Source organism: Chiloscyllium punctatum, unplaced genomic scaffold (assembly GCF_047496795.1).
Source record: "Chiloscyllium punctatum isolate Juve2018m unplaced genomic scaffold, sChiPun1.3 scaffold_1491, whole genome shotgun sequence".
Taxonomy (NCBI): domain Eukaryota; kingdom Metazoa; phylum Chordata; class Chondrichthyes; order Orectolobiformes; family Hemiscylliidae; genus Chiloscyllium; species Chiloscyllium punctatum.
Genome location: NW_027311225.1, coordinates 3332 through 17541, shown reverse-complemented (window position 1 = coordinate 17541; position 14210 = coordinate 3332). Strand labels below are relative to the sequence as shown.

Below are 14210 nucleotides of genomic sequence, written 5' to 3'. Positions count from 1 at the left end.
CTCTCCCCGTTCCATCTCTGTCTCTCCCCGTTCCCTCCCCCCCGTCTCTCCCCATTCCCCCTCTCTCTCTATCTCTCCCCATTCCTCCCCCCCCGTCTCTCCCCATTCCCTCCCCTCTGTCTCTCCCCATTCCCTCCCCTCTGTCTCTCCCCGTTCCCCCTCTCTATCTCTCCCCATTCCTCCCCCCCCGTCTCTCCCCATTCCTCCCCCCCGTCTCTCCCCGTTCCCTCTCTGTCTCTCCCCGTTCCCCCTCTCTCTCTATCTCTCCCCATTCCCCCTCTCTCTCTATCTCTCCCCATTCCTCCCCCCCCGTCTCTCCCCATTCCTCCCCCCCCCAGTCTCTCCCCCCCCCCCCAGCCCCGTGTACCAGTTGATGTGCGATTTCGTATCCGTCTGGGTTCATGGAGGGTAGGAGGTGGATGCGGGTGTTATGAATCAGTTCTACGATGCGAGGCTCTTGCAGCAGGTATTGCTGACACAGGTACTGCATCAGGAGGATCAGGAGATCCCGTCCCAGCACCTCATTCCCGTGCATTCCCGCAACGTAGCGAAACTCCGGCTCTCCTGAAAAATCCAAGCACAGGCCGTCCAGCAGCTACAATTCACAGGGACCTGCGGATAAACTTACCAAAGACAATCCCGACTCGTTCTTACCCAGCTCATGGACTCCTGGTTTGTCAGATATCTCCAGCACGTAGAGTTTGAGACCTCGGTAACTTTTGCCGATGCTGTAAATCCTGGTGATAGATGGGCATTTTCTGTGAACCTCCCTCATCACCTTCAGACACAGGGAGGGAGAGACAAACAACAGGACAATGAGGAACACCATCACCAGATACAAAGCACCAGACCACACCCCCAACACCAAGCCCCGCCCCTGGACACCAAGCCCCTCCCCTGGACACCAAGCCCCTCCCCTAGACACCAAGCCCCTCCCCTGGACACCAAGCCCCGCCCCTGGACACCAAGCCCCTCCCCTGGACACCAAGCCCCGCCCCTGGACACCAAGCCCCTCCCCTGGACACCAAGTCCCTCCCCTAGACACCAGACCACACCCCCAACACCAAGCCCCGCCCCTGGACACCAAGCCCCTCCCCTGGACACCAAGCCCCTCCCCTAGACACCAAGCCCCTCCCCTGGACACCAAGCCCCTCCCCTGGACACCAAGCCCCGCCCCTGGACACCAAGCCCCTCCCCTGGACACCAAGCCCCTCCCCTAGACACCAAGCCCCTCCCCTGGACACCAAGCCCCTCCCCTGGACACCAAGCCCCGCCCCTGGACACCAAGCCCCTCCCCTGGACACCAAGCCCCTCCCCTAGACACCAAGCCCCTCCCCTGGACACCAAGCCCCTCCCCTGGACAACAAGTCCCTCCCCTAGACACCAAGCCACTCCCCTGGACACCAAGCCCCTCCCCTGGACACCAAGTCCCTCCCCTAGACACCAAGCCCCACCCCTGGACAACAAGCCCCTCCCCTGGACACCAAGCCCCTCCCCTAGACACCAAGCCCCTCCCCTAGACAACAAGCCCCTCCCTTGGACACCAAGTCCCTCCCCTGGACAACAAGCCCCGCCCTTGGATATCAAGCCCCTCCCCTGGTCACCAAGCCCCTCCATTGGATATCAAGCCCCTCCCCTGGTCACCAAGCCCCTCCATTGGATATCAAGCCCCACCCCTGGACACCAAGCCCCACCCCTGGACACCAAGCCCCATCCCTGGACACCAAGCCCCTCTCCTGGACACCAAGCCCATCCCCTAGACACCAAGCCCCTCCCCTGGACACCAAGCCCCTCCCCTAGACACCAAGCCCCTCCCCTAGACACCAAGCCCCTCCCCTGGACACCAAGCCCCTCCCCTGGACACCAAGCCCCTCCATTGGATATCAAGCCCCTCCCCTGGACACCAAGCCCTGCCCCTGGACAACAAGCCCCTCCCCTAGACACGAAGCCCCTCCCCTGGACAACAAGCCCCTCCCCTAGACACGAAGCCCCTCCCCTGGATACCAAGCCCCTCCCCTGGACATTGTGAGAAAAGGGGTGAAGTGTTGTTTTTGCAGATATAGAGAAAGCACACAGAAAAGGGGTCCAGCAAGAGAACGATTAACCCTGCAGGTCCTTAGGGAAGAGAATCTCGACTGTTCAGTGGATAATTCAGTACTAACTTTAATGTAGAATTATTAAAGAAAATAATTCCTTTTACCATAATGTTTAAAACAACAGTTTCAGAAAAAAGCTAAGATTACTGAAACATATAAGTGAAGCACAAAAAAGATACATTATTAAGGTGTATGTACAAGAATGGAATGTACCTATGGCTAATGAAAGAAGTTACAAAGGGGAACATCGAGCTAAGAGTTTAACCTTATGACAGCACGTGCAAGGGGGAAACTGACAACTTGGAAAGGAAGGGGCAATGGGCGTGGAGCATAGAGGGGTAGAGGTGAAATAGTAAGAGAGATTGGGTCATTAGATTAGATTAGATTACTTACAGTGTGGAAACAGGCCCTTCGGCCCAACAAATCCACACCGACCCTCCGAAGCGCAACCCCCCCATACCCCTACATCTACCCCTTACCTAACACTACGGGCAATTTAGCATGGCCAATTCACCTGACCTGCACATCTTTGGACTGTGGGAGGAAACTGGAGCACCCGGAGGAAACCCACGCAGACACGGGGAGAACGTGTAAACTCCACACACTACCACCGTGCCGCCCACTACCATCGTGCCACCCACTACCACCATGCCGCCCAATACACCGTGCTGCCCACTACCACCGTGCCGTCCACTACCACCGTGCTGCCCACTACCACCGTGCTGCCCACTACCACCGTGCCGCCCACTACCACCGTGCTGCCCACTACCACCGTGCCGCCCACTACCACCGTGCTGCCCATTACCACCGTGCTGCCCCCTACCACCGTGCCGCCCAATACACCGTGCTGCCCACTACCACCGTGCCGTCCACTACCACCGTGCTGCCCACTACCACCGTGCTGCCCACTACCACTGTGCTGCCCATTACCACCGTGCGGCCCACTACCACCGTGCTGCCCATTACCACCGTGCTGCCCCCTACCACCGTGCTGCCCACTACCACCGTGCTGCCCACTACCACCGTGCCGCCCACTACCACCGTGCTGCCCACTACCACCGTGCTGCCCACTACCACCATGCCGCCTACTACCATCGTGCTGCCCACTACCACCGTGCTGCCCACTACCACCGTTCCGCCCACTACCACCGTGCCGCCTACTACCATCGTGCTGCCCACTACCACCATGTCTCCCACTACCACCGTGCTGCCCACTACCACCGTGCCGCCCACTACCACCGTGCCGCCCCCTACCACCGTGCTGCCCCCTACCACCATGTCTCCCACTACCACCGTGCTGCCCACTACCACCATGTCTCCCACTACCACCGTGCCACCCACTACCACCATGTCTCCCACTACCACCGTGCTGCCCCCTACCACCATGTCTCCCACTACCACCGTGCCACCCACTACCACCATGTCTCCCACTACCACCGTGCCACCCACTACCACCATGTCTCCCACTACCACCGTGCTGCCCACTACCACCGTGCCACCCACTACCACCATGTCTCCCACTACCACCGTGCTGCCCCCTACCACCGTGCCACCCACTACCACCATGTCTCCCACTACCACCGTGCTGCCCACTACCACCATGTCTCCCACTACCACCGTGCCGCCCACTACCACCGTGCCGCCTACTACCATCGTGCTGCCCCCTACCACCGTGCCGCCCACTACCACCGTGCTGCCCACTACCACCGTGCTGCCCACTACCACCGTGCCGCCCCCTACCACCGTGCCGCCCCCTACCACCGTGCCGCCCCCTACCACCATGTCTCCCACTACCACCATGTCTCCCACTACCACCGTGCTGCCCACTACCACCGTGCCGCCTACTACCATCGTGCTGCCCCCTACCACCGTGCTGCCCACTACCACCATGTCTCCCACTACCACCGTGCCCCCCACTACCACTGTGCTGCCCACTACCACCGTGCTGCCCCCTACCACCGTGCTGCCCACTACCACCATGTCTCCCACTACCACCGTGCCGCCCACTACCACCATGTCTCCCACTACCACCGTGCCACCCACTACCACCGTGCTGCCCACTACCACCATGTCTCCCACTACCACCGTGCCCCCCACTACCACCGTGTCTCCCACTACCACCGTGCTGCCCACTACCACCATGTCTCCCACTACCACCGTGCCACCCACTACCAGCGTGCTGCCCACTACCACCGTGCTGCCCACTACCACCATGTCTCCCACTACCACCGTGCTGCCCACTACCACCGTGCCACCCACTACCACCATGTCTCCCACTACCACCGTGCCACCCACTACCACCATGTCTCCCACTACCACCGTGCCACCCACTACCACTGTGTCTCCCACTACCACCGTGCCACCCACTACCACCGTGCCACCCACTACCACCATGTCTCCCACTACCACCGTGCCACCCACTACCACTGTGTCTCCCACTACCACCGTGCTGCCCACTACCACCATGTCTCCCACTACCACCGTGCCACCCACTACCACCATGTCTCCCACTACCACCGTGCTGCCCACTACCACCGTGCCGCCCACTACCACCGTGCCACCTACTACCACCATGTCTCCCACTACCACCGTGCTGCCCACTACCACCGTGCTGCCCACTACCACCATGTCTCCCACTACCACCGTGCTGCCCACTACCACCGTGCTGCCCACCACCACCGTGCCGCCCACCAGCGTGCTGCCCACTACCACCGTGCCACCCACTACCACCGTGCCACCCACTACCACCATGTCTCCCACTAGCACCGTGCCACCCACTACCACCGTGCCACCCACTACCACCGTGCCACCCACTACCACCATGTCTCCCACTACCACCGTGCTGCCCACTACCACCATGTCTCCCACTACCACCGTGCCACCCACTACCACCGTGCCGCCCACTACCACCGTGCTGCCCACTACCACCGTGCCGCCCACCACCGTGCTGCCCACTACCACCGTGCCACCCACTACCACCGTGCCGCCCACCACCGTGCTGCCCACTACCACCGTGCTGCCCACTACCACCGTGCCACCCACTACCACCGTGCCGCCCACTACCACCGTGCGGCCTACTACCACCGTGCTGCCCACTACCACCGTGCTGCCCACTACCACCGTGCCACCCACTACCACCGTGCGGCCCACTACCACCGTGCCGCTCACTACCACCGTGCTGCCCACTACCACCGTGCTGCCCACTACCACCGTGCTGCCCACTACCACCGTGCCACCCACTACCACCGTGCGGCCCACTACCACCGTGCCGCTCACTACCACCGTGCGGCCCACTACCACCGTGCCGCTCACTACCACCGTGCTGCCCACTACCACCGTGCCGCTCACTACCACCATGCTGCCCACTACCACCGTGCTGCCCACTACCACCGTGCTGCCCACTACCACCGTGCCACCCACTACCACCGTGCCGCCCACTACCACCGTGCTGCCCACTACCACCGTGCCGCTCACTACCACCGTGCTGCCCACTACCACCATGCCGCTCACTACCACCATGCTGCCCACTACCACCGTGCCGCCTACTACCACCGTGCTGCCCTCTACAACCATGGCTCCCACTATCACCGTGCCACCCACTACCACCGTTCCGCCCACTACCACCGTGCCGCCTACCACCGTGCTGCCCTCTACAACCATGTCTCCCACTACCACCGTGCCGCCCACTACCACCGTGCCGCCTACTACCACCGTGCCACCCACTACCACCGTGCCACCTACTACCACCATGCGGCCTACTACCACCGTGCCACCTACTACCACCGTGCCGCCCACTACTACCGTGCCATCTACTACCACCATGCCACCCACTTCCACCGTGCCACCCATTTCCACCGTGCCACCCATTTCCACCGTGCCACCCCCACCACCGTGCCACCCACTTCCACCGTGCCACCCACTTCCACCGTGCCGCCCACTACCACCGTGCCGCCCACTACCACCGTGCCACCCACTTCCACCGTGCCGCCCACTACCACCGTGCCGCCCACTACCACCGTGCCACCCACTACCACCGTGCCGCCTACTACCATCGTGCTGCCCACTACCACTGTGCCACCCACTACCACCATGTCTCCCACTACCACCGTGCTGCCCACTACCACCGTGCCGCCCACTACCACTGTGCCGCCCACTACCACCGTGCCGCCCACTACCACCGTGCTGCCCACTACCACCGTGCCGCCCACTACCACCGTGCTGCCCACTACCACTGTGCCGCCCACTACCACCGTGCCGCCCACTACCACCGTGCCCCTCACTACCACCGTGCTGCCCACTACCACCGTGCCACCCACTACCACCGTGCCGCCTACTACCACCGTGCCGCCTACTACCACCGTGCCACCCACTACCACCGTGCCGCACACTACCACCGTGCCACCCACTACCACCGTGCCGCACACTACCACCGTGTCTCCCACTACCACCGTGTCTCCCACTACCACCGTGTCTCCCACTACCACCATGTCTCCCACTACCACCGTGCTTCCCACGGAGTCTGGAGAGATGACCTCATTCAGCTCAAAGGGTCAAACTGGACACTAACCTGAGATCTCATTTGCTTCTGTAACTGAGGCCCTGAGTTCGCAATAAATTGTCTTGTTTCCAGCTTTGATGGTCTCGTCAAAATTTTATTGAATTTTGTTTCTAACACAGTGACCCCAGTGATTTCATTCCCCCCTGACAGTGACCCCAGTGATTTCATTCCCCCCTGACAGTGACCCCAGTGATTTCATTCCCCCCTGACAGTGACCCCAGTGATTTAATTACCCCCTGACAGTGGCCCCAGTGATTTCATTCCCCCTGACAGTGACCTCCCAGTGGTTTCATTCCCCCCTGACAGTGACCCCAGTGATTTCATTCCCCCCTGACAGTGACCCCAGTGATTTCATTCCCTCCTGACAGTGACCCCAGTGATTTAATTACCCTCTGACAGTGACCCCAGTGATTTCATTGCCCCCCCCGACAGTGACCCCAGTGATTTAATTGTCCCCCTGACAGTGACCCCAGTGATTTCATTGCCCCCCCGACAGTGACCCCAGTGATTTCATTGCCCCCCCCCGACAGTGACCCCAGTGATTTCATTAACCCCCCCACCGACACTGACCCCAGTGATTTCATTGCCCCCCGACAGTGACCCCAGTGATTTAATTGCCCCCCCGACAGTGACCCCAGTGATTTCATTCCCCCCCTGAGTGACCCCAGTGATTTCATTCCCTCCTGACAGTGACCCCAGTGATTTTATTACCCTCTGACAGTGACCCCAGTGATTTCATTGCCCCCCCCCCGACAGTGACCCCAGTGATTTAATTGTCCCCCTGACAGTGACCCCAGTGATTTCATTGCCCCCCCGACAGTGACCCCAGTGATTTCATTGCCCCCCCGACAGTGACCCCAGTGATTTCATTAACCCCCCCACCGACACTGACCCCAGTGATTTCATTACCCCCTGACAGTGACCCCAGTGATTTCATTGCCCCCCAACAGTGACCCCAGTGATTTCATTGTGTCCCCCCCCGACAGTGACCCCAGTGATTTCATTACCCCCTGACAGTGACCCCAGTGATTTCATTGCCCCCTGACAGTGACCTCCAGTGATTTCAGTAACTCCCTGACAGTGACCCCAGTGATTTCATTCCCCCCTGACAGTGACCCCAGTGATTTAATTACCCCCTGACAGTGGCCCCAGTGATTTCATTCCCCCCTGACAGTGGCCCCAGTGATTTCATTCCCCCTGACAGTGACCTCCCAGTGGTTTCATTCCCCCCTGACAGTGACCCCAGTGATTTAATTACCCCCTGACAGTGACCCCAGTGATTTAATTACCCCCTGACAGTGACCCCAGTGATTTAATTAACCCCTGACAGTGACCCCAGTGATTTCATTCCCCCCTGACAGTGACCCCAGTGATTTAATTACCCCCTGACAGTGACCCCAGTGATTTCATTGCCCCCCCGACAGTGACCCCAGTGATTTCATTCCCCCCCCCTGACAGTGACCCCAGTGATTTCATTCCCTCCTGACAGTGACCCCAGTGATTTAATTACCCTCTGACAGTGACCCCAGTGATTTCATTGCCTCCCCCCGACAGTGACCCCAGTGATTTCATTGCCCCCCCCGACAGTGACCCCAGTGATTTCATTAACCCCCCCACCGACACTGACCCCAGTGATTTCATTCCCCCCCTGAGTGACCCCAGTGATTTCATTGCCCCCCCCGACAGTGACCCCAGTGATTTAATTGTCCCCCTGACAGTGACCCCAGTGATTTCATTGCCCCCCCCCCCGACAGTGACCCCAGTGATTTCATTGCCCCCCCCGACAGTGACCCCAGTGATTTCATTAACCCCCACACCGACACTGACCCCAGTGATTTCATTACCCCCTGACAGTGACCCCAGTGATTTCATTGCCCCCCGACAGTGACCCCAGTGATTTCATTGCCCCCCCCGACAGTGACCCCAGTGATTTCATTACCCCCCGACAGTGACCCCAGTGATTTCATTGCCCCCCCTGACAGTGACCTCCAGTGATTTCAGTAACTCCCTGACAGTGACCCCAGTGATTTCATTACCCCCTGACAGTGACCCCAGTGAGTTAATTAACTCCCTGACAGTGACTCCAGTGATTTCATTGCCACGCCCCACCCCCACCCCCCGACACTAACCCCTCCAAGGATGATGCAGCCAGACAGTGATCTACCCCCCCAGATGGTCCCTGCATCACCACACGGTCACCCCCCGGGGTCTTACCTGTCTCAGCTCCTGATAATTGTGGTGTTTAAAATCCAAGTCATCGGAACTTGTCACCTCCTGCTTCCAATAGAAGAAATTATTTGGATCTAGGGGAGTGGTTAAAAAAAAATCAGTGAGAGGGTCTTTTGTATAGGGAGAGACAGGGAAGGTGGGAGAGAGACAGAGGGAAGGTGGGAGAGAGACAGAGGGAAGGTGGGAGAGAGACAGAGGGAAGGTGGGAGAGAGACAGAGGGAAGTTGGGAGAGAGACAGAGGGAAGGTGGGAGAGAGACAGAGGGAAGGTGGGAGAGAGACAGATGGAAGGTGGGAGAGAGACAGAGGGAAGGTGGGAGAGAGACAGAGGGAAGGTGGGAGAGAGACAGAGGGAAGGTGGGTGAGAGACAGATGGAAGGTGGGAGAGAGACAGAGGGAAGGTGGGAGAGACAGAGGGAAGGTGGGAAAGACAGAGGGACAGTGGGAGAGACAGAGGGACAGTGAGAAAGAGACAGAGGGAAGGTGGGTGAGAGACAGAGGGACGGTGAGAGAGACAGAGGGACAGTGGGAGAGAGACAGAAGGACAGTGGGAGAGAGACAGAGGGAAGGTGGGAGAGAGACAGAGGGAAGGTGGGAGAGACAGAGGGAAGTGCAAAAGAGACAGAGGGAAGGTGGGAGAGACAGAGGGACAGTGGGAGAGACAGAGGGAAGGTGGGAGAGACAGAGGGAAGGTGGGAGAGAGACAGTGGGAGAGACAGAGGGAAGGTGGGAGAGAGACAGAGGGAAGGTGGGAGAGACAGAGGGACAGTGGGAGAGAGACAGAGGGACAGTGGGAGAGAGGGGGACAGTGGGAGAGAGACAGACGGACAGTGGGAGAGAGACAGAGGGAAGGTGGCAGAGAGACAGAGGGACAGTGGAAGAGAGACAGAGGGAAGGTGGGAGAGACAGAGGGAAGTGGAAAAGAGACAAGAGGGAAGGTGGGAGAGACAGAGGGACAGTGGGAGAGAGACAGAGGGACAGTGGGAGAGACAGAGGGAAGGTGGGAGAGACAGAGGGACAGTGGGAGAGAGACAGAGGGAAGGTGGGAGAGAGAGAGGGAAGGTGGGAGAGAGACAGAGGGGAAGGTGGGAGAGACAGAGGAACAGTGGGAGAGAAGGGGACAGTGGGAGAGAGACAGACGGACAGTGGGAGAGACAGAGGGAAGGTGGCAGAGAGACAGAGTGACAGTGGGAGAGAGACAGAGGGAAGGTGGGAGAGAGACAGAGGGACAGTGGGAGAGAGGGGGACAGTGGGAGAGAGACAGACGGACAGTGGGAGAGACAGAGGGAAGGTGGGAGAGAGACAGAGGGACAGTGGGAGAGAGACAGAGGGACAGTGGGAGAGAGACAGAACGACAGTGGGAGAGAGACAGAGGGAAGGTGGGAGAGAGACAGAGGGAAGGCGGGAGAGACAGGGGGAAGGTGGGAGAGACAGAGGGAAGTGGAAAAGAGACAAGAGGGAAGGTGGGAGAGAGACAGAGGGACAGTGGGAGAGAGACAGAGCGACAGTAGGAGAGAGACAGAGCGACAGTGGGAGAGAGACAGAGGGAAGGTGGGAGAGAGACAGAGGGACGGTGGGAGAGAGACAGAGGGACAGTGGGAGAGAGACAGAGGGAAGGTGGGAGAGAGACAGAGCGACAGTGGGAGAGAGGGGGACAGTGGGAGAGAGACAGACGCACAGTGGGAGAGACAGAGGGACGGTGAGAGAGAGACAGAGGGACGGTGGGAGAGAGACAGCGGGACAGTTGGAGAGAGGCAGAAGGACAGTGGGAGAGAGACAGAGGGAAGGTGGGAGAGAGACAGAGGGAAGTGGAAGAGAGACAGAGGGAAGGTGGGAGAGACAGAGGGACGGTGGGAGAGAGGCAGAAGGACAGTGGGAGAGAGACAGAGGGAAGGTGGGAGAGAGACAGAGGAACAGTGGGAGAGGCAGAGGGACGGTGGGAGAGAAACAGAGGGAAGGTGGGAGAGAGTCAGAGCGAAGGTGGGAGAGACAGAGGGAAGGTGGGAGAGAGACAGAGGGAAGGTGGGAGAGAGACAGAGGGAAGGTGGGAGAGAGACAGAGGGACAGTGGAAGAGAGACAGAGGGACAGTGGGAGAGAGACAGAGGGACAGTGGGAGAGAGAGGGACAGTGGGAGAGAGACAGAGGGAGAGCGGGAGAGAGACAGAAAAAGGTGGGTGAGAGACAGAGGGACAGTGGGAGAGAGACAGAGGGGCAGTGGGAGAGATAGAGGGAAGGTGGGTGAGAGACAGTGGGACAGTGGGAGAGAGACAGTGGGACAGTGGGACAGACAGAGGGACGGTGGGAGAGACAGAGGGACAGTGGGAGAGAGACAGAGGGAAGCTGGGAGAGAGACGGAAGGACAGTGGGAGAGAGACAGAGGGACAGTGGGAGAGAGACAGAGGGACAGTGGGAGAGAGAGAAGGACAGTGGGAGAGAGACAGAGGGAAGGTGGGGGAGAGACAGAGGGAAGGTGGGACAGACAGAGGGACAGTGGGAGAGACAGAGGAAAGGTGGGAGAGACAGAGGGACAGTGGGAGAGAGACAGAGGGAAGGTGGGAGAGACAGAGTGAAGGTGGGAGAGAGACAGAGGGACGGTGAGAGAGACAGTGGGAAGGTGGCGGAGAGACAGAGGGACAGTGGGAGAGAAACAGAGGGACGGTGGGAGAGAGACAGAGGGAAGCTGGGAGAGAGACAGAGCGACAGTGGGAGAGAGACAGAGGGAAGGTGGGAGAGACAGAGGGACGGTGGGAGAGAGACAGAGGGGCGGTGGGAGAGAGACAGAGGGACAGTGGGAGAGAGACAGAGGGACAGTTGGAGAGAGGCAGAGGGACAGTGGGAGAGACAGAGGGAAGGTGGGTGAGAGACAGTGGGACAGTGGGAGAGAGACAGAGGGAAGGTGTGAGAGAGACAGAGGGACAGTGGGAGAGAGACAGAGGGAAGCTGGGAGAGAGACAGAGGGACAGTGGGAGAGAGGGGGACAGTGGGAGAGAGACAGACAGACAGTGGGAGAGACAGAGGGAAGGTGGCAGAGAGACAGAGGGACAGTGGGAGAGAGACAGAGGGAAGGTGGGAGAGAGACAGAGGGAAGGTGGGTGAGAGACAGAGGGACGGTGGGAGAGAGACAGAGGGAAGGTGGGAGAGACAGAGGGACAGTGGGAGAGAGACAGGGGAACAGTGGGAGAGACAGAGGGAAGGTGGGAGAGACAGAGGGACAGTGGGAGAGAGACAGACGGACAGTGAGAGAGAGACAGAGGGAAGGTGGGAGAGAGGGACAGTGGGAGAGAGACAGAGGGAAGCTGGGAGAGAGACAGAGGGACAGTGGGAGAGAGGGGGACAGTGGGAGAGAGACAGACGGACAGTGGGAGAGACAGAGGGAAGGTGGCAGAGAGACAGAGGGACAGTGGAAGAGAGACAGAGGGAAGGTGGGAGAGAGACAGAGGGAAGGTGGGAGAGAGACAGAGGGAAGGTGGGTGAGAGACAGAGGGACGGTGGGAGAGAGACAGAGGGACAGTGGGAGAGAGACAGGGGGACAGTGGGAGAGACACAGAGGGACAGTGGGAGAGAGACAGAACGACAGTGGGAGAGAGACAGAGGGACAGTGGGAGAGAGACAGAGGGACAGTGGGAGAGAGATAGAACGACAGTGGGAGAGAGACAGAGGGAAGGTGGGAGAGAGACAGAGGGACAGTGGGAGAGAGACAGAGGGAAGGTGGGAGAGAGACAGAGGGAAGGTGGGAGAGACAGAGGGAAGTGGAAAAGAGACAAGAGGGAAGGGGGGAGAGACAGAGGGACAGTGGGAGAGACAGAGGGACGGTGGGAGAGAGACAGAGGGACGGTGGGAGAGAGTCAGAGGGAAGGTGGGAGAGACAGAGGGATGATGGGAGAGAGACAGAGGGACGGTGAGAGAGACAGTGGGAAGGTGGCAGAGAGACAGAGGGACAGTGGAAGAGAGACAGAGGGACAGTGGGAGAGAGACAGAGGGAAGGTGGGAGAGACAGAGGGAAGTGGAAGAGAGACAGAGGGAAGGTGGGAGAGACAGAGGGATGGTGGGAGAGAGACAGAGGGAAGGTGGGAGAGAGTCAGAGCGAAGGTGGGAGAGAGACAGAGGGACAGTGGGAGAGACAGAGGGATGATGGGAGAGAGACAGAGTGAAGGTGGGAGAGAGACAGAGCGACAGTGGGAGAGAGACAGAGGGAAGGTGGGAGAGACAGAGGGAAGCTGGGAGAGACAGAGGGAAGCTGGGAGAGAGACAGAGCGACAGTGGGAGAGAGACAGAGGGAAGCTGGGAGAGAGACAGAGGAAAGGTGGGAGAGAGACAGAGGGACAGTGGGAGAGAGGGGGACAGTGGGAGAGAGACAGACGGACAGTGGGAGAGACAGAGGGAAGGTGGCAGAGAGACAGAGGGACAGTGGAAGAGAGACAGAGGGAAGGTGGGAGAGAGACAGAGGGAAGGTGGGAGAGAGACAGAGGGAAGGTGGGTGAGAGACAGAGGGACGGTGGGAGAGAGACAGAGGGACAGTGGGAGAGAGACAGAGGGACAGTGGGAGAGACACAGAGGGACAGTGGGAGAGAGACAGAACGACAGTGGGAGAGAGACAGAGGGACAGTGGGAGAGAGACAGAGGGAAGGTGGGAGAGAGACAGAGGGAAGGTGGGAGAGACAGAGGGAAGTGGAAAAGAGACAAGAGGGAAGGGGGGAGAGACAGAGGGACAGTGGGAGAGACAGAGGGACGGTGGGAGAGAGACAGAGGGACGGTGGGAGAGAGTCAGAGGGAAGGTGGGAGAGACAGAGGGATGATGGGAGAGAGACAGAGGGACGGTGAGAGAGACAGTGGGAAGGTGGCAGAGAGACAGAGGGACAGTGGAAGAGAGACAGAGGGACAGTGGGAGAGAGACAGAGGGAAGGTGGGAGAGACAGAGGGAAGTGGAAGAGAGACAGAGGGACAGTGGGAGAGAGACAGAGGGAAGGTGGGAGAGAGACAGAGGGAAGGTGGGAGAGACAGAGGGAAGTGGAAAAGAGACAAGAGGGAAGGGGGAGAGACAGAGGGACAGTGGGAGAGACAGAGGGACGGTGGGAGAGAGACAGAGGGACGGTGGGAGAGAGTCAGAGGGAAGGTGGGAGAGACAGAGGGATGATGGGAGAGAGACAGAGGGACGGTGAGAGAGACAGTGGGAAGGTGGCAGAGAGACAGAGGGACAGTGGAAGAGAGACAGAGGGACAGTGGGAGAGAGACAGAGGGAAGGTGGGAGAGACAGAGGGAAGTGGAAGAGAGACAGAGGGACAGTGGGAGAGAGACAGAGGGAAGGTGGGAGAGAGACAGAGGGAAGG

The 14210-nt window shown here is 59.5% G+C and overlaps 1 protein-coding gene across 1 annotated transcript; it reads right to left on the bottom strand.

Annotated features, from left to right (window-relative positions):
- Window positions 1-367: 367 nt before the first annotated feature.
- On the bottom strand, window positions 368-8957 carry LOC140475233 (inactive carboxypeptidase-like protein X2; the record flags this gene model as incomplete). The annotated part of the gene is made up of 3 exons (XM_072567764.1): window positions 368-564; window positions 655-778; window positions 8869-8957. Coding segments are annotated over 3 exons (410 nt in total), but the record flags the coding sequence as incomplete, so codon positions are not given.
- Between the last annotated feature and the right edge of the window lie 5253 nt (window positions 8958-14210).